The 22,475-nt window shown below is 33.2% G+C and overlaps 1 protein-coding gene across 1 annotated transcript in view; it reads left to right on the top strand.

Annotated features, from left to right (window-relative positions):
* The window catches only part of LOC143911065 (uncharacterized), a 165,683-nt gene that overhangs the window by 47,479 nt on the left and 95,729 nt on the right, over nucleotides 1-22,475 (top strand). The window contains 1 exon segment of the mRNA XM_077429792.1: nucleotides 12,675-12,703. Coding sequence (XP_077285918.1) covers nucleotides 12,675-12,703 — 29 coding nt within the window.

Below are 22,475 nucleotides of genomic sequence, written 5' to 3'. Positions count from 1 at the left end.
AATGTATGTAAGTTTATTGTAAATCATATTAACAATTAGATACAAGATAACTTATTATTGAATACTTATCTCGCAGATAAAACCCAGTGAAGAGATATACTTTTAGCCGTGAAATGTAAAATCTGACATATTTGGCCAAAAATCAATATATATCGTGTATTACTCTACAAGAAGCTACACGCCAAATTTGAAATTTATATAAACATATGAGAGTTAAAACTATAAATATTTATATATTAGAGATAACGAGAACCAATAGAGCAAATTTCATAAAATATAGGCGTTTAAACAATTAAAATCTGATAATGCCGTGTCATGGCGAACAGTTTACGCCTTGTTAAACAACGCTTGTTAAACGTCAGGAAGATTTACTTTCTCCGTTTTAAAAACGCGTTGTATACGATATTTTATCTCCAACGTAATGGCAGACGATACATTAACGTGTATTGATGACCAAAATGAGCAATATGGCAAATTATGAAAACGATCGGATAAGAGATAAAAATGACGACTGACACGAAAGCCATGTGAATCGTAAAGGAGGTATGTATGTAAAAATGAACGATGCTTTTATTATAAACTTAAATAATTGGTTATTAATATAGTTGAGTATTCGGCGCCACCAAGAGAAATGTTTTTATATTTATTTAAAAATATTTTTTACATTTCTCTGGTGCCACCCCTGAAATTTTATGTAGAATGCGTGCGATCGCCATGACACTTTTAAAAACTGTCAAACTACGATGTTAATTGAATAATATGTTACTTAAATGATCAATTCACTTATAGAAATGTATCCCATGTTGTTTATTGTGTGTTTTTGAATGCATTGTGCAATTTTTAACGATGCACTTGCCCATCTTACGAGTAATATAAACAAACAGAAAAGTTTTTATCGGATATATAATACGTCGAGTACCAAGCATCAAATACGACTGACGCCAAAATTATATGAAAAGGTATGTAGACATTCCTCACTTGACAACAATATGACACCTAAAGCCACTTCTATTATTATAAAATTTATTTGGGTATAAAGAACAATGAAAGGCTGTGGTCTTTACATGTAGAAATTCCGAAATGAAAAGCTTACTTCCGGATGGGTGTTACTGTATTGAATGAGTTTTCAATAGATTATAAAATTGACTGTTGCCGATTAGTGACATCCTGGAAAACCTTATGTAATTGAATTTTCCAATGTGAAGGCGTACAGGATATGTACAGGATATTATCAGGTCCAGTTCGTAAGCCAGTGTGCTGGATGAGAACACATGTCGTTATCAGATCAGTGCAATGTCGGATAGTGGGATCGTTATTTGTATTGCAACGTATACGTTTGTATATACATATGTACATATATATAAATTACGTTTTACACTCAGCTGTATCCATCCAATCGGGTAATAATGGCGTTTTATTCTGTGTCGACGTTGATTTATTTAAAGTCCTTCCGGCATATGTACTTTTCAGTTCGATTCTTAACGCCCGTATTCACGTGCAATTATCTGAGGGGATTTGTACTGATGTAATCTCAAATATAGGTAAGAGCGGATAATTTGAATTGGTGAAAAATAAAGAGTGAAAAAAGAAAAAGTTATAGGCGTTTAAACAATTGAAATCTGACATGGCGAAAAGTAAGAAAGGTCTAAACAAACGCTGGATAAACGTCAGGCACTTATGGTAGGAGAATTTTCAAACGCGTTTATTTAAATGATATTTTTTCACCATTGTAATGGCGGAGGATACATTTACTTATATTGATGACCAAAGTACGCAATATGGCAAAGTATGAAAACGATCGGATAAGAGGCAAAATTTTTTCAGAATTGTAATCGTAAGTGAATCGTATAAGAAGTATATAAAAAAAGTCAGAAACCCTACGAGACTTTCATTTATTGGTAAATCTTTAGACGAATTTTAATTAGATAGAATAAACACAGAAGATTTTGTTTTATTAGGCTTAACAAAATGGCGGACAATTATGATTAAAATGGCGGATTTTAAAGATAGCCCTTAAATTTAATTAATTTAAATTTGTATCTTTTTTTGTGCCCCCTCATCTTCTTCCGTGTATAAATAAATTCATACTACAAAAGTGAAACTTGGGGAAATGCATCGTTAAAAGTTGCACAATGTACACTTAAACACAACTTTTATTATTATTACTAGCCTCTTCTTACTTCGCTTGCGATTTTTACGCCTGATTTCGCAATTACGAAATTTCGATTCTTATCTGATCGTTTTCAAACTTTGCCATTTTGCTTGGTTTGGTCATCAATATACATATGTGGGAATCAAGTTATAAAATTTTAACAATAGACGGCTCTTATACAGGTTGGAACTTCCAAGACATCTATGCGTGTCTCGCGCGCTGAGGGCATGTTCGCTAGGACATGTATAGTAGTCGTACGTGGTGGAAAGGTTAATGGGACTAAAACTATTTCAGATACATTTTATCTCACCGGTGTTTATACATAGTTTCTTCAGAGTGAAACTGATATATCTAACTGAAGTCTGCAGTCGAACCTAGAAAATGTTGTGGTCATTTATAGTATTGATTACCTTTTCTAAACTTTAACCAAAAATTTCAAAGATTTGTTTTAACCTTTATATTAATGTTGCGTTTTTTTAGATATAATTATTATCATAACATTTGTTTGCATCAGACAATACAGAGTTTGTGAGGCAATTCTCTGGGGTGTAGAGTAGTAAGGGAGCAACTTTTTGTGGCATGTTCAGCAGCATAAATTCAATTCATATATAAACCAGCCATATCATATAAAAACCATATATGTAAGTATTTCGCCAGCATCATGGCTCGGTGGATGCGTTGATACTAAGCACCAAGTGGTCGCTGGGCTCGATCCCGTGAACTGACCTCGATTGAAAATAATTTATCCCATTATGAAAGCATTTTAAGTAATGAACAATATATTAATTCTTAAAAAGCAACTATATTAATTAAAAAAAAAACTAATTTTTTTCACGCTTCTCCTTTAAAAGCTCCCAAATCACAAAAGCTCACGAGTAAAAAGCTCAAAATTTTGAAAGCTCGCTTTTTTGCACCTGTTTTTTGCTATCATACTCGTAAAAGCTCCTTGATTAAAATGCTAACTAATTTAAAATCTTTCAGTTTCATGATTTCAAAGTTTACCATAGTTAAAAGTTCAAAATTTAGATAGCTTTTTTTTTCTCGTAAAAGCACGCTTTTTTACATACCTCCTTTACGTTTCACATGGCTTTCGTGTCAGTGGTCATTTTTATCTCTTATCCGATCGTTTTCATACTTTGCCATATTGCTCATTTTGGTCACCAATATACGTTAATGTATCGTCTGCCATTACGTTGGAGATAAAATATCGTATACAATGCGTAACAAATATCCAGAATCTCGGATACGGTGACGTTTATGACGGTACGTAAGGCTACCATAATCTATCTTCAACATTTTCGTCTTGATATGCTATTTCAGATTTTAATTGTTTAAACGCCTATAATTCACTCTATATTTTATAAAATTTGCTCTATAGGTTCTCGTTATCTCTAATATTTAAATATTTATAGTTTTAACTCTCATATGTATATATAAATTTCAAATTTGGCGTGTAGCTTCTTGTAGGGTAATACACGATATATATTGATTTATGGCCAAATGTGTCAAATCTGACATTTCACGGCTTAAAGTATATCTCTTCACGGAGTTTTATCTGCGAGATAAGTATTCAATAAGAAGTTATGTTGTATCTAATTGTTAATATGATTTACAATAAGCTTACATACATTTAGTTTTTTACAATAAGCTTACATACATACATACATCACATACAATTATTTTTAGTTACAAGCTGATTTAATTTATCTGATGATTGAAAAGTTCATTTCTGTAAATACATAAGCTCATTTATGGACAATCACTCATTGATAATCTATTCTTAAAGCAAATCATTAAAGCACTCTTATTCTAAACTGCATAAATGAGTATACTTACATATGTATCTCCGGCTGCAACTCATAACCTCAAATTTAATTGTCTAATCCTCCAAAACAAACTTTCTAACCAATACAAGTTATATACATATGTACACAGATCAAACAGTGATAGTTTTATTTTTAGTTATTAACTCTTCTACTCGTAAAAGCGCCGAGATTAAAAAACTCACAATTAGAGTATAATCTTTAATGCTGCTGGTCAGACTTAGATATTTGTGATTTGTGAGTTGGGAAGGTAATTTTATCACAATCGTTTTTCAGGTTAATTTCATAAAATATAAAAAATAACTCGTTTATGGGTAGGCTATTTGTATGGACGTATGTAAATATAAAATGTTCTGTCGGTTGTTTTCGCAAAAAACGAATTACTTTCTGTTCAGTGTAGTCGGTAAGAAAAACATAATTGAATTTCGAGAGAGTGCACGTATTTGTGAGGCTGCGTTCCCCATTTAGGAATGAATTGCATTTGAAGTTGCATAGGAAGCCCTCGTTGTGCATCTGCAGTGGCTCAGATACACAGATGCACCCGTTGTGCTTTTCGAAAAAGGAATACGTTGCGTTCTCATACAACTTGGTATTTGCATTTTAAACTTTGCAAATATCATTTGAGCACTCTTTTCACATATTCACATATGTGATCACTGGTTCTGTGAAATTTTTCCCTTCCGCTCTGGGACCATACATAGTTTGAGAACCCCCTACTGTAGTCTTTTATTAAATCGGATGCTGTTCAAATCTACTCAGTTATACATTTCGGTGACCACTGTCGATTTATTACACAATCGCTATTCAATCTGCATAAATAACACGCTCGCCGGGACGGGTCCAGTTCAATTTTAAACGCAACCGTTAGACCGTCTTTAATAATTCATTGCGACGATTGTGATTTATGTATTGGGGGTTTAATTGGATTACAAAAATCAAATTTAGTTGGATCTTTTAGCCGGAACAGATTTAGATAGCTCACTCGATATTTTTCGTATTAAATCTTGCACACTTATATATATATTTTTTAAGTTTGTCATACATATTTATTCATGTATGCAAACAGCAGCGTGGACTAGTGGGTAGCATTTTATGCTTTCGAGCGGAGTGGTCACGGTTCGATTCCCACTAGTAGTTCTTGGTTTGTGACTCCAGCTCAATCGTTTACTTTCAGAATTTTCCAATTTTTCTGATTTTCATTAAAACCGTTTCTGTAAATTGGCATTTTCTTTCCAATCCCTCTTGTAAATTTCAAGTTATTCAGCGTTTTGAAGTTCGCCAAATTTCTATAATACAATTTCTCCATAGATGTCTTTGGATGATGTATTGTATGAATTCGCATTGTATTTGATTTTTAAATGCTTTTTATTATTACTAAATTATGTTCACAATATATCTTATATCTATTTTAATAGCTACTAATCTACTGATCATTTTCTATTTTACAATTTTAATTTAATTTAGTTAATAACCATAGTATTCTATTATTCTAATGTTAAAGTACAGCATAATAGGAAAAAGAGCTCAAAAACCTATTTACAATTCTTATTTGCTCATAATACATCTAAGACATAATATGAATTAAAGACTCTTTAAAGTCGACGATCTAAAGCAGATTGTGTTTAGGTAATCTGTGTGTTATATCTAAAGGGTATAGACATTTTGTTGTAATCACTGAAACTCTTCACAAGTGTGTTGGTATTGTTATTAGTGATTCTGCCATATAGAATCGATTGGTTAATTTGTTTGCAATGTCTGTAACTAACGGAATATTATTTATGGCATGCAGTTTTTTCAAGTTAGTATATATGGGTGTGTTATAACTTATTTTTAGGGATTTATTTTGTATTATTTGGAGCTTGGAAAGGTTAGTATTCGAAACGTTAATCCATACAGGTGAAGCATATGTTAATAATGGTAATATGAGCGCGCGATTTAATTTAATTTTATTTTGAATTGATAAGGAACTATAAAAAGCTTGTATTGTTTATATTGTATCTTGTAATGAACGGTTAGCGCGTGTTTATACTGCTCTCGCTGTGGGAGAACAGGTGGCGTAAAGCGTCGTCCTTCCAGGGTCGCGTTATAGGGAAACGTGAACTAACGTTGGGATAATGTTTAAATAGTCGGGGAGAATCCTGACTGCTGGCTCGTCTCGTCGATAACAGCTTCCTCGTGGTCGGGACAGCTGGCTCTCCGGTCCTCTGGTCGGTCCTCTCACGGCTAACGCTTCTCCAGAAACTGTGTGAGGAATACAGGGGACGTTGTGCTGGAACCCAGGGAGAGAGTGATGATCCACTCAACCTCACGGCGGTTCTTCAGCAAGATGGCGGACTTCTGAGCTCCGTTCGCGATGGGAATGGACGCGAGGGGAGGTCGCGGGGAAGGTCCTTCCCTAGTGGTGGTCGGGATGCAAGAGATCCACTCTCGAGGCGATCGTGTGCTTTTACCGCGCGTTTCTCCTGTGTTGCCACTCGAAATAAAAGCTAGTGTGGCCCGATGGGACAGCGGGGAGAACGTCACGTTACAATCTATATTTGTATACTCGTCGTTTTAGAGCGATCTGTAAAGGTGAGTGTGCATGTTCGATTGAAATAAAATAAATATGTATTATATTTCGGTTCTGAGTTTGGATTATTTTGTTTAAATTTGTTAAAGGAATAAAAACGAAGGTGATGTTCTTTTGAAAAAAAAAAACTAAAATTATGTTATGAACCAATTCCAACCAATTTTTTATTTTATTCAACCAATTTCCAACCAATTGAACTTTCAACCAATATTTTATTTTATTTCAGGTAAAGTCATTTTTTGTACATAAGTATGAACTGTAACGTAGATATAAGGTGATTGTGCTCATGTACCACCAGATTAACGGTTCTGTCGAATTTTATATCCCCCAATTTTGATTTAACATCACATAAATTAGACTGTGTGTGGGCTGGATGCAAGGACGTGCTTTAATAATTTGGATGCAAGATGCAAGTCACGTCCAAGTTAATACAATAGCCATGTAATAAGTTAGTACGTGTGATAAGTTTGATAAAACACTATGGTCGATAAAACAGTTTTCATTCTCTCCTCTATGTGTTTTTGGATTTTCGTGCTTAAGCTGGGGGTGAATATTTTGTATATTTATATAAAAAAAATAAATCCGTGTTCGCTACCGCAACAAAGGACGAAGAAATTCATAAATGTATATATATATATATATATATATATATATATATATATATATATATATATATGTATGTATATAAACGGGTAAAATGTATACATAATAGGTGTTTTTGAAAAAAAGTCTCGTATTTGCGAAACCGTAGAAAATTTCGAGTTAAAAGTTTTCAAAGAAAAATATCGAAATAATGAGTTTACATTGTTAATTTACGCGGCCTACGAATATAAACAAATTATATAAAAGGGAAATGTTGGGAAAACTCGCGCGCCCGGTCCTGGAAAATTAAGAAATTCCGCGTGTACAAATTGATGTCTGGCAGAGATTAGTTTCTCGAGAAACATTAACGAGTTTGAGAGTTGCTTAATCAAGGAAAAGTGAGAAATTCGATTCAGTTACACAAAACCGCAGATTTCGAATTTCCCGCCGAATGACCGGCCGCATTCGATGGCTTTTCGCACTCTCGGAATCGGTTCAAAATCCCCACACAGACCGAATTAAAGTTCACAATTATCGGAAAACAAATGTTTGCGCTCTCGCAACTGCCCAATTATTGCGTTATAATTTTGCGGAGAGAAACAGCGGAGTGTTTCGGCTTGAAAACACTTGTTTCGTTTAATAGACCGTTGTATATTTGCCGTTTGGCAAACTAGCAAATTTAATTTTCATTTATATGCTAGTACGATGACCTCGCCTTCGTATATCTGTTCGAAAGTTAATATTGAACTTTGAATGTAATGAAGCGATTGTTTAATGACTTGTATGGGATGTGGGATGTGGCGTCTTGTTGAAACTAGAGCTGATTTACATTCAGCTGGGGGCCTAACCCAACCTTTAGGTTATAAAAATGATCGAAAAAGATATATGATCACATTGATGTCAATTACAGCTCGTAACCGGTTATATTATAAAACAGGATACGACAAATTAACTATGAACATTGCGATTACCAAAAAATTTGGTTGATGAAAATTGCACACATGTGCAATTTTAAAAATTATCATCTTTTTTATATTGAAAATATATAATACTAGTGTTGTACCTAAATATATAATACTAGTGTTGTAAATAAAAAAAATGTGTCATGTATTCGATCACCGCGTGGTCGATTTTTTGCAAATACCTTTTAGATATATTTAATTTAATATTTATATTTCATTGTTTAATATGAAAAAAAATATAGTAAAAACTACCTACCTATGTACCTACCTACGTATAAACAATATAAAACACCGATGGAAAAAATAGTTAATTTAATAAATTTTCAATGGTGGTAAGTTCTCTGCCAAGAGGATACATTGGTAGAAAATGGTATATATGTATGTATACATATACACAATATATATGTATATATATATTTTTTTTTTCTTTTGTTATTTTATTCGTATATATGTATGTATGTACGTTTTGGCAGTGACTGAGATACGGCGAGCGTTATCTCAGACACACATACAGACAGAATAGCGATATTATATACGTATATATATATATATATATATATATATATATATATATATATATATATATATATATATATATATTTATATGATATCATTTGATGGTTGTACCGTCTGCTCGCATATTTTATTTATTTATTTTTATTCTAAACAGACCATTGTGGCATAACAGCAATTCCTAAAGCGCCACAATGGTCAAAAAATATAACACAAAAAAACAAAATAACAACTAAACATAAATTAATACATAACGAAAATAAAATACTCATCAATTATACATAAAAAAATACATTTGAACGTAAACATAAATACATCCATACATAAACATAAAAAATAGCATTTAATAATAACAGATAAAGTAAAAATATCAAATAAAAAATATAGCATAAGGAATGCCTTGCACCTACAGCCAGTTCCAATAAATTTGTAAGAAACAACTACAAATACAAAACATCCCTGTAGGCCCAAATGGAAGAGAGTTAATCAAAATTTCACTCATAAATCACAATCAATCATGAAAACAATGATGAGCACAGACTACCAGATAAATGGGTTAGAGTAATTTCCGACAATTTACGCTCACTAAGGTGGAAAATAACACATTCAGTCTCGGCAGCAACGATTTCATTAAGAAGTCGAATAGCTCTTGGAATAGGAGCCATTCGAAAAAGGACTGTGCGAATTTCACGAATTTCACAGTCACGAACAAAATAGTCACGAATTTCGTCGAGACGAAAAATACCGAAATCGAAATGTTTTGCAGCGATTCGTAGCGAAGCGAGTGTTGTTGTATAGGGGTGAATTCAGGATCCAAATGAAAGGCCAAAGTCGCTTCACAGCATTTATTGAATGATTCAGGAGGTCCACACGTAGCCAGCGCTCGCTCCAGAATAATGTGATATAGCACATGTAACAGTTGGGCTGAAAAGTTCGTAGGCTAGCATAGAAAAAATCTTTTTTTTGTTAGAATTTGATTTTATTATTCAATATAGTTGCCTTCGAGGGCGATACAACGATTATAGCGGTCATACAATTTTTCGATACCATTTTTATAGTACGATTTGTCTTTAGCCTCAAAATAGGCTTCAGTTGCGGCGATTACCTCTTCATCGGCGCAAAATTTCTGTCCAGCGAGCATCCTCTTGAGGTCTGAGAACAGGAAAAAGTCGCTGGGGGCCAGATCTTGAGAATACGGTGGATGCAGAAGCAATTCGAAGCCCAATTCATTGCAATTTTGCCATCGTTTTCATTGATTTGTGACACGGTGCATTGTCTTGATGAAACAGCACTTTCTTCTTCTTCAAATGGGCGTTTTCCCGCGATTTCGTCCTTCAAACGCTCCAATAACGCTACGTAATAGTCGCTGTTTATGGTTTTTCCCTTTTTAAGATAGTCGATGAATATTATACCATGCGCATCCCAAAATATTGATGCCATAACCTTGCCAGCCGACTTTTGCGTCTTTCCACGCTTTGGAGTCACTTCATCACGTGCAGTCCACTCGGCTGACTGTCGATTGGACTCCGGTGTGAATTGATGGAGCCATGTTTCATCCATTGTCACATATCGACGCAAAAATTCGGGTTTATTACAATTGAACAGCTCCAAACACTGCTCAGAATCATCAATTCGTTGTTGTTTTTGGTCGATTGTGAGCTCGCGCGGCACCCACTTTGAACCGAGCTTTCGCATACCCAAATATTCATTCACGATATGTCCAACAGGTTCCTTTGATATCTTTAGGGTCTCAGCTATCTCAATCAATTTCACTTTACGGTTATCCAAAATTATTTTGAGGACTTTTTTGATGTTTTCGTCGGTTTTCCACTGCGTGCATCGTCCTCGGTTCTCATTTCGCCTCGTTTAAACATAGCAAACCACTTCTCAACGGTTGATTTTCCTGGTGCAAGGTCCGAATAATGTTTATCAAGCCAAACCTTGCCTTCAATAGTATTTTTTTTCGCCGAAAAACAATGCTTTATTAACACACGAAATTCCTTTTTATCCATTTTTTCAAACTAATAAAAGTTGCTTCACTCAAAATGCTATAACTCACAAACTAATAGTACGACAGCTGTCAAATTTATACACGTGTCTTTTTAAGGTTAGGGCTAACTAAAAATCATATGGATTTAATACTAGTAGCGCTATCTATGTGTCAGTCTACGAACTTTTCAGCCCACCTAATACCTCCTTGTAAAGTTGCTAACCACAGCTTCCCCGATCCATTTATTTATCTATTGTCTAGGCACGTACAGTTTTAAGTGAGTCTGACTCTCTCGCCCGGGCTCTGAGAATTCTAGTGGGTACTTACTGAGTCCCGTTATGCCAATCCGGGGGTCTCCATTGTTCACGGATACTCTCTCTCGTGTTCCCACGTTACAGTATGAATAGAAGTAGTCTTTTCCGTGCACTGCTTTGCCGGGCTGCTGCCTTGCAGTTGTGGGTAGTATGAATTGACCTTTGCAGGTATATATGTATTCATATAATGTAGTATATAATATTATGTGTGTGGAATAGTTATTCTGAAAGTTGCGGTCGCGGGTTCAGTGTGGAGGATTGTGGGATTTCCCAATGGGAACTTGTGGACCATTCGGTCGGTCGCGACGGGGAATCGTGTCGTCAACTATTTGCAATTAAAATTTGTTAATTTCCGAATGTGATTAAATTCGTGAGGAGGGTTTCAAAGGGGCCACATGGTAAGATACGTCCCCTGTCAAGAGGTGATCGATAGTGGTTCACTTTTACATTTATAATGTATCAATTTCATATCTAACGCATGAACCATGTACATATGTACTGTCACGTTTCAATGAAAGATTAAATAATTTTCCTTTTTTTAAACTACTTCGTCAACTAACCAAGATTTCTTTATTATTATTAAAGCGTTATATCTATCTTATTGGTAGAATTTAATTATGGAACGGAGAATTTAAATGAGATACGTAGTACTGTTTTACTTTAACTTTGCTTCACTATTTAACTTTGTTTTGCTGCTGATGTGTTGACTGCTACTCTCGGAGTCTCGATGGTATCAACTACCACTCTCGGAGTCTTGATGGTGATGACTTACTTAAATTCTAACAGTAATGAGTTTATATACTCTTCTTTAAAACAATGAAGCATCGAAGACACGTGTTGTACAATTTTGGTTAGTCAGTGTTTAAGGTGTGCTATAAATTAATGGTGTTACTTAATAAATTAGGTGTGCCACAAATCAATGGTGCTACTTGTTAAATTAGATGTGCCACAAATCAATGGTGCTACTTATTTAATTAGGTGTACCACAAATTTATGGTGATACTTATTAAATTAGATGTGCTACTAATTAAATAAGGTGTGCCACAAATCAATCCCTACTACTTAGGGACTACTACATTGATAAGCGAGGTACATAACAGTACATATGTACTCGTATATATAAATTAATTTCGAAAAAGTTCTCGAAAATTTGCTTGGCTTACCTGTAGGATGATTAAAACTTAGTTTATACGTTGGTTGAAATTAAATTGGATGAGTTGGCAATTTATCTGGATTTATCGTTAGTTTCATTTATGAGAAAAGAGCACGTGTGTTTTATCAAAATGACGTTGTTGCATTTTAATTTTTTTATTCACCTCTCGGGAATATATTCTATTCTTTTAAACGAGATAATATTTATGTATTCTGGATACATATATTTGGCTATTTTTTGTCAAAAAAGATTTTGCCAAAACTTTTCGTTTCCATGATTTTTTGCTTAAAATTTCTAATGGAAAAATTACGTTTCAGAACACCATAAAGAGTGAACATATCGCATCATTAGAGCGCAATGGTGATACAAATTATGGATTTGGTCAAATTGAGCTCTCAATGCAATTTTGTTCATGTTTTTATAGAATTCAAAGCAGCGTCCTATTCTTTTCGGCAATAAATGTATAAAATGAAAACTTTGGCTTTGATTTGAAATGAGCTATTTTCTAAAACCACCTATTGGTTCAATGGAAAATAAAGACTAAAGGGATTTATGTAATTGGATGATGTTTTTTTGATTTATTGCAATGTTTAAAGGTCTATTCATACTGATACAGTACACACCGGGAACTGCACGTCAGCAGCAGTTCGAAAAGTATTCTTTGGAACATTCTATATATATATATATATATTATTTTTTTTTTTGATTTTTAAATGCTTTTTATTATTACTAAATTATATTCACAATACATACATCTTATATATATATATATATATATATATATATATATATATATATATATATATATATATATATATATTTTTTTTTTTTTTTAATAGCTACTGATCTACTGATGATTTTCTATTTTAAAATTTTAGTTTCATTTAGTTAGAAACCATAGTATTATATTATTCTAATGTTAATGTACAGCATTATAGGAAAAATAGCTCAAAAACCTATTTACAATTCTTATAAATGCTCATAATACATCTAATACATAATACGAATTAAAGACTATCTAAAGTCGACGATCTAAAGCAGATTGTGTTTAGATAATCTGTGTTTATACCTGAAGGGTATAGACATTTTGTTGTAATCATCGAGACTCTTCACAAGTGTGTTAGTATTGTTATTAGTGATTCTGTCATAGAATCTACTGGTTAGTTTGTTAGTAATGTCTGTATCTAACGGAATATTATTTATGGCATGCAGTTTTTTCAAATTAGTATATGTACATATATGGGTGTGTTATAAATTATTTTTAGGGAGTACATTCTATATGGACACATTCATATGTTCCGTAATGTGTACGTGACAGTAACGAAAATGTGCAGGGGCATAATAGGATACGACAACTTATGAAAACTTGTCTGAACCTGCTCCTGCTGTATAGTATTGTTGCGTAGGGGTGGGTGGAAGATCCAAGTAAAAGGCCAACAGTCGTTTCACAGCATTTATTGATGATTAAGGAGATACACGCACTGGCAGTGCTCGGTCCAGAATGACATGATATCGCCTACGTACCGCCTTATAAAGGGTAGATCTCTCAGGACGCCTAATCTGTTTACCTGTTGTATAGTCACGTATTCGGATATGTATTTTCACGACATTGGGTCTCCCCGTACCGATTCTGAGAAATAACTAATAACGGTCATTGTTTAGCCTAAATGCACTTAGAGTCCAGATATAATCTTTGGAAGTAAGTGCATGCACTTAGTTAATCCGATAACAGAAGTAAGTGCAATTCGCTCAATCCGCGGCGTACGTAACAGTATATTATTAGAAGTTGTCTTTTCAGTGCACTGCTGTGCTGAGCTGTTGTCTAGTAGTGCTGGTCAGTATGAATACACCTTAAAACGCCACCCTGGACAATTAGGTCTTATGGACTTACCACCGTTGTAAGTGTGCGGTAGTTATTATGGTACTTGACCAGTTTTATTGTTGAGTGAAAAATATGTGAGGGGCCCTTTCCTATTTTCTGTACGTGCAGAAATGAGGACGAGCAAATGATTCTCGCGAGCAGTTGTGACTAATGACGCATTATTACGGTGGGTGGGTGGGTAGGAGAACCAACACTGTCTATCCTCCCAATGGTCTCTCTTTCCATTCTCACCCTTATTTCAGGGACAATAGCGCACTCGGAACTGCACCTCGTCTCCGAGGAAGGGTGGGCTGGCTCTTTCCACTATCTCAAAGTTTTTTCCTTCATTATCATGCGCCGTTTGTAATGACGACGCTGACACTGCTACCTCCCCGCGGGACTCGTCTTTTGATTCTTTGTTCCTCAAAAACTTGGTTTTTAACTCGGGAAAGAGACTCATTGTACGATTTCTACGAATCGCTAGTGGCGCTAATTTAAGCACCACTGAGAGTTTCTCTCTTTTTTATACAAAAGCGACATTATTAGCATGCGAAACAGAAGGGATTGCACTCTTTCAACGGGTGCTTTTGTTTTCTCGTCGATCTTCTGGGTGACGAATAATACAATTATCTGCGGTTCCATCGCATTTACGAAGCGTTCAAAGTTTTCGTATTTTTGGGGAAAACAATTTACTTTTCACCCGGCGCTACTGCGAGGCCGCTCGGTCGATCAAGTTGAACCCTTCGTCAGATGTGTCTCATTCCAATTTTCCCTCTAGAAGGTTCTACTGTCACCGTTGAGACACTTAAACCTCGTTTCTTTTAAAGAGAGTGGCCTTAAAAATAATTGGAAAGAAAATTGAAAATTTTCGTAATTTTCGCCGACTCGTTGATGCATCGATTTTAAATTTGATCTAATTTCGTCGAATTATTTCACTTCATCAATGTGAGGGCTTCAGAGCTAGTATTTATTCCGTTCACGTGCTTTTTTCACCTGAAGGCTTTACTTTCTGGAGAACAACCGGCAGTAATCGATTTTTTTTGCTGGCTGGAGCTTTGCTACGGGCTAATTTTAAAAGAAGGCTTAGTAAAGCAACGGCTCCAGTTTTCACCAGATTCAGGAAAATTTCACCGGATGATAAAAACTATTTTTATAAACCTCCTTTATGTTTTACTTATTATTACAATTTTAGGAGGACTTTTTATCTCTTATCTGATCGTTTTCATATTTTGCCATATTGATCATTTTGGTCATCAATATACGTAAATATATCGTCTGCCATGACGATGGTGCAAAAATATCGTATAAGATGCGTTTTAAAACGCTTCCACGAAAATGTGTTTGACTTTTATCCAGCGTTTGTTTAGACTATTCTCACTTTTTGCCATGTCAGATTTCAATTGTTTAAGCGCCTATAACTTTTTCTTTTTTCACTCTATATTTTATAAAATTTGCTTTATAGGTTCTCGTTATCTCTAATATATAAATATTTATTGTTTTAACTCTCATATGTATATATATATATGTAAATTTTAAATTTGGCGTATAGCTTCATGTAATGGCATATATCGATTTACGGCCAAATGTGTCAGATCTGACATTTCACAGCTAGATCTACATCTCTTCACTGAGAGTTATCTGAGAGATAAGTATTCAATAAGAAGTTATATTGTTTCTAATTGTTTTGACGTTTAACCCATAACCTCAAATTTCAGTTGTTTCTTCCTCCAAAACAAACTTTCTAACCAATACAGGCTTAATATATGTACATATGTACAGTTATCGGCTGATTTAAAAGTTCTACTCCGGTTATATAACTAGTAAACTAAAAATTGTAAAATAAAAACCGTGGTAAAAAGAACTTTTTTAAATACAAACCTCCTTTTAGTTTCGTAATAATATTAAGATATATAATTATAGAATAAAAAAAACTCAGGTAAAAAAAACTGTAGTAAAAAAATCAATGTATTTATTAAAAAGGACAGTTTTCTTACAATCTGATTACATTAATTCGTAATAATGATAACTAGACAGACTTGGAATAAGCATCTACATGCTCGGTAAACGAATTTTTTTTGTCTCGATTGTCCAAATGCAAACGAGAGATGCTTTAAGTCTACGTTTATATTATAATATGATGAGAATGTGTGTGGATTGTAATTTCCACCGTTGCTATTATGTATTAGGGGTGATTAAGGTCATGCTAATTATAATAGTAATAATGACGTGTCGGAGAGGGTGGTTTTGCGGTTGTGGCAAACGTCCGCGGAAAAGCGTCACATTGCGAGACGTCTATTCATTATATTACGTCGCATTTCCCCAAACCGTATCTCTCTCTCTCGTCGACGAAACGGAGACATCTCTTTTATAAAGTGCTTGTTATACGAGATAACTAACCGCCATAACAGTGATGACCGACTGCCAACTTAGACTTTGCTAATGAAGTTTTATTCTCGTGTAATATTTCCCCTCTTTCACGTCGTCAGATTCGCCCCTCTGGAAAAACACAATACCTTCACTGGTTTTCCTTTGCTACCGGCGAGTGTTTGCTTCCATTTATTCTCGGAGAAAATTAGCGTTATTAAATCGTTGTAAAGTCCCCGAGACGCAAAACATGCCAATGGAAAAGTACGGGTTTTTTAAAAGGCTTTATTATTTAAAAATATTTGAAAATGTTCAACTTTAGAAACAATAGCATTAATTAGTGCTCTGGTTCTAAGCTCTTTTGGGGCCATGGAACACTTTTAATGATATAAGATATTTAGATATTCTATCTCCTTTTATTATAAATAAATAATATTTAATTAATATATCGACTATAGAAATAAATTAAAAAAACATTTCAAAGTATACGTCAATGTTGCCAATTAATTTAAATTCGTATTTCGAACAAAGTGACTAGGGATTACAGAACCAAAAGTACTGATGCCAGTATTATCGGTATTTGATTGAAAATAAGCCTTTAGTAATACTGGTATTAAAAAAAGAAATACCGATTGTTCATTTTATTTGTCGAAAACGATATCTCCATGGCTAAAAACTACGAAAACAATGATGTGTATATACGTATTTTTCATACGCGATATTGAGCGAGTTATTATTTTATAAATTGTTTTCGATCTCTCTTTATTTTATAACGCCACACGTCTGTAAAATTGTTTTAATTTTTACTGTTTTCCGATACAAATCGTTAAATACAATGTTCGGCAACATTTTCGGTATCGCGGCCCCTTACAATGTGTCTCAAGTTTGTAAACCTCTCCATACATTGAAATTGTTATACACATGTACATTGAAAATGGGATAAAATATATTTTTTGGTACATTTTTCAGTATGTATACGATGATGACACGACAGGGATTATTTTTCTAATTAGTGTATAATTTGTATTTCAACAACTAATTCCCAAGCTGATGGTTACTCTTAGTTTGCATCTCCAGTGAGCAATGATTGGGTATCTGATAAGCTTAAGTCGGAATTGAAAGAAAAAAATCTAAAAAACAGTAGTTTCTACGAAACTCAATAATCCTTTATACCTGGGACGTACCTACTTCACAGTTTTGTATCCGAATATCCTGTATTTGAATGTTTGCGTTTGGCATATTTTTCAGTGAATATGTTGAAACATGCAAACGGTGCTCGGGATATCGGAAACAATGTTTTTTTTACTAACAATTAATTAATTCGTATGTTCTTTTTATATTTCGATAATACCGATATTATTTCAATCCCTAACAGTTAAATTTGGAAGATTCGAGCAATTGATTAGCAGATATCGATTTTTTGAGAAAATTCAACCAGATTTTTTAAAATTTATTTATAGATTATCAAATCAGCCCAAGTTTTTCGAACAAACTTTATTACATACCTCCTTTACGTTTCACATGGCTTTCGTGTCAGTGGTCATTTTTATCATCAATACACGTTAATGTATCGTCTGCCATTACGTTGGAGATAAAATATCGTATACAACGCGTTTTAAACACGCGGAAAGTAAATCTCCCTGACGTTTAATAAGCGTTCGTCGCGTATCTTCCAACCTGTTCGCCTTGATATGGCGATATAAGATTTTAATTGTTTAAACGCCTATAATTCACTCTATATTTTATGAAATTTGCTCTATTGGTTCTCGTTATCTCTAATATATAAATATTTATAGTTTTAACTCTCATATGTATATATAAATTTCAAATTTGGCGTGTAGCTTCTTGTAGGGTAATACACGATATATATTGATTTATGGCCAAAGATGTCAAATCTGACATTTCACGGCTAAAAGTATATCTCTTCACGGAGTTTTATCTGCGAGATAAGTATTCAATAAGAAGTTATGTTGTATCTAATTGTTAATATGATTTACAATAAGCTTACATACATTTAGTTTTTTACAATAAGCTTACATACATACAATTAGTTCAACAGCTACCCATAACCTCAAATTGCATTGTTTATTTCTCCAAAACAAACTTTCTAACCAATAAAAGCTACACATGTATGTACACAGATCAAACAGTGATAGTCTTATTTTTAGTTATCAGCTGATTTAATTTATCTGATGATTGAAAAGTTCATTTCTGTAAATACATAAACTCATTTATGGACAATCATACATTGATAAACTATTCTTAACTGTATGGATTACATTGCAATTTCATTGTTAATATGATTACAACTTCAATTTTATCATTAAAGCAATCTTATTTTCATTATGCTTTCTTATGGGAAAAAAACAAATACTCGTAACTCATAAATGAACTCCTTCAAATCTTGATCTCATATAAAGAGCTTCTCAACTATTAGTAAAGCTTCTCAATTTTTGGTTAAAGCAGAGAACATTACAAGTATTATTAGTTCATATATTTATAGTCTAAGGGAAGATTTGAAGCACATTTGTAGAGCGGCAGTATTCCCCGAAATATCGACTAAGAACCACTGAATAGTCAATTGCTTGTTAATTACATACTTATTGTAATATTAAATTGACAAACTAGTATATGCTTATAGCAGGTTATATCAATTGAATTCAGTTGAGATAAAATACATTCGAAGAATTCAATAGAGTTTCGGAAATGAATATTTTTTTATTAAATTCGAAGTGAAATTTCATACACAACTTGATTTAATATTATGTAATCTTCTTCGCGAGCGATCGCACTACCGACTTGACATTTATAAACGATCTTATTTTGAATTCAAATACACTCTGGTAATGTATTTTACGTACGATTTACCGCGTTTGAATATTAAATTAAATAGCCAAAATAAATCACACAACAATGTGTAACGAAGGTCGTAAAATCTAAATTCTGATGGTTTCTAAAATAAACAGATGCTTTGAAAATACATAGATCAGATATTGTTTATCTACTTCGAGCACAGGCTAGTTGTGGTACACAAAATACATCTTCATAATTAATTTTGAACCACAATGTGCATGTTTCAATTTTGTTCGTGAAAATGCAGTTTGATTTTAGCCGACGTTTTGCGGAAATTCCTCGTGAAATTGATGTTATTGTACATGATTGTTGGATAATTAAATTACTAAAATTATTTCCAGTTATAATTTTGATAAGCTTACAAATATATACATAGGTATAATATGTACAAAATCTACAGCTTTATACTTCGTAATTCCAATTCTGATATGCTATTTCAGGATGCTCTACCTTGGATCGCAGACGATTTGAGAAGGAGCATTTTACATTATATAAATAAAATTAATTTAATGGAGTAAAATGCAGTAATTATTTTACAATTTACGGGTTTTATAAGGGGACCGAAAGGAATAATTGATCTCTATTAATAGAATGGTAAATTTCTCTCGTTGTGATAATTTGATTTTGACCAAAATAGAATCGTCTTGTTTATTTACGTAAGATTTTAAATCAATTATTTATTTTTAGTGTTAAAAATTTAGTATGAATACGTGATTGTACGGATAATTTGTTTGGTTAGGATATTTTCGGTGATAGTAAATTTTCACGTGTTCAAACGTTCCAAAAACTTAATTCTCATGGAAAATCCATCACTGTAAGTGTTCCTCACAAATGCGAATTTTATGAGTGCTTGCGGGAAAGTTACTCTACGACTATAATGTAGACAGAGTCCACGAACGGCCCTGAAGTCAAATTCCCTTTATGGGGATGGGAAACCACGTAACCCTAAATGACATTATCTCGAATAAATCAAGGGTACAGATGCGGCACGCTTCTTACAAACACAAAAAAAGGTCAGTAGGCGAAGCTTTAAATTTAATTCATATAAAAATATTAGTAAATTGAGATACTTTTCGGTAAATAAAACGTTAAGTCAACTAATCAGAACGATGGATTAATAACACTGTTCGACAAATGACGATTTTTTTTTTTGGTTCAGAGACGAGCTATGACTTTTCTTATAGATCTATGCCCAGTAAACATGAATCTGGTAATAAAAAATGTTGATTGGCTCGAGATTCGGAGATATATGTGTTTTTTAAATCACGCGACTTTTCTATATCTTGGTGTTGTTTGGTCGATGTCTCAAAATATGTCAATTTCCTGTTCAAAATGAATATTGTAATCTATAGTCAGGTATTTTATCTTTCATTTGTAGTACTTTTTAGCTTTCAAAGCTCTCTAAGTAGTCGTCCAGTTCAAATCAAAAGTCAAAAGTACGTATTTTCACTTGAGATTTTTTCCCACTGTTAATACTATTTTATATTGAGTATTTTCTATTGAAACATGTTTATTGGGATAGTATTCCGGCCACACTATTTTTTGTTTTCGTTAAAAAGGATTAATTGGAAGTGTGCTGAATTTTAAATCGGTAAAATTGCGAGCTAAAAGCTCATTCCAGTATTTATTCGTATTTACACGAATCTGAATTTAATTAATAGGGATAATATATTGAATTGACTTTATATGAGAATTAAATAAAATTCCACTTAGAAAAATATTTCGACTTTTCTTGATGATAACAAACACTCTATTGAAATGGTTTACCTCGATAAAATAAACGAATTTTTGTTAATAGTCAAATAATATTTAAAACTTTAAGCAGAGAAAAGACATATTCAAGGAAGATAGTGACAAAAGGTTAGGAACATTGTGCAAGTTTAGGAAAAATATTTCCTTAAATGGAATAAATTATCAATTCAAATCGATTCTATTAAATTTTCCAGCAACTTTTCGAACGCCCTTCCCTTCGTACGTGTCGACCTGTCGGAAAATATGAATGAATCGTTTTGAGTTTTTAATTAAATTTTCTGCATTGTAGTTGGAGTTAAATTTATAGCATGGTTTCATTGGCGTTTTCGCAAAATTATCTTTTTCAATAAGCTTCTACTTCTAGTCGTTATTTTATATGAATAAGCTAGCTCTTCTGTTGCAAATTCAATATGCTCATGAACGATGTGCGCATTTGCGGAAAAATATCCGAAATTTATTTTGTGAGTACGTTTGATACATTCAATCAAACGTTTATTTCTTGTGGCTTTGTTGTGTGTATCCTGTTAAATTTGCATTTCCATGGTTCGATGGTAAACAAATAGGAATCGGAGTGGAGACAAAAGGAATCCTTTGAGTGTTCAATAATTTATTTATGACGAAGAGATAAAAGAATTAATTTGCATAACAAATTTATCGACTATAAGTGAGTTTCGTTATGATTAATCTATTCTTCTCAATCTCGAGACGCATTGATTAGAGTTTCTCATTTGAATTTTGATGAAAATTCATCAATTCGTCGCGAGTCGTTTTTCCGAATAGGGAAAACAACAAATTGTTTATTGTTTAGTTCCGAGATTTGCGTAAAATTAGATGTAAAAAGTAAAACGAACTCGTCCGAAAGGATCTTAGCGTCGTGTCGGTGTATTTGTTTACGAAAACTTATTCGTTCCATTGACGGCGACGGATATTGGGAAAAGTCCCAGTTTTCTCAGCGAATTTTCCGTGCGATATATAAAATATTCAGAACATTTAAGTGGAAATTTGTGTTAAACGTTTTGCAAAATAAGTTTTTTTTTTCATTTAAACGCACTAGACTATGGCAACTTATTTTTACTTCACTCTCACAAAACTGTAAAAATTAAGCTCGAATTCCTTCAAGTTGAAAACATGATGTTATTATAAAATAATATGTACTCGTAAATTTTAAATCAAAATGTAATATTTTGGATTTATATTTTTGATTAAGTAATTTTCTCAGAAAAGCTCAAGAATTCAGGGCTAAAATGTTAATTTAACATCTTGTGACAAAACATCATATTTTTTATGACACTCTTTCAGGCTTTCTCCATTCAGTACCAGTGTGGAAAGCCTCTCCAACTCCATCTCTCTATTGCTATTATCACTTTTATCCCTATTATATTTTTCCAGCGTCTTCAGAATTCGGAGAAGAAAAATGTAAATGATTTTGATTGAAATTTATTATGCAATTTCAATCAGTGACAAAAATTGGAATCATTTTAAAAAAAGATTCTTTCGTGTATATTAATTAGTTTTAAAAGAAATGAGGGCCGAAATTTTCAATATAGTTTTTGTGCATTATGGCTAGATCTATATAATATTCACCAA

The sequence above is a fragment of the Arctopsyche grandis genome, chromosome 1 (assembly GCF_051622035.1).
Source record: "Arctopsyche grandis isolate Sample6627 chromosome 1, ASM5162203v2, whole genome shotgun sequence".
Lineage (NCBI taxonomy): Eukaryota > Metazoa > Arthropoda > Insecta > Trichoptera > Hydropsychidae > Arctopsyche > Arctopsyche grandis.
Note: the sequence above shows the minus strand (reverse complement) of the source record. Positions and strands in the feature narration are given on the sequence as shown.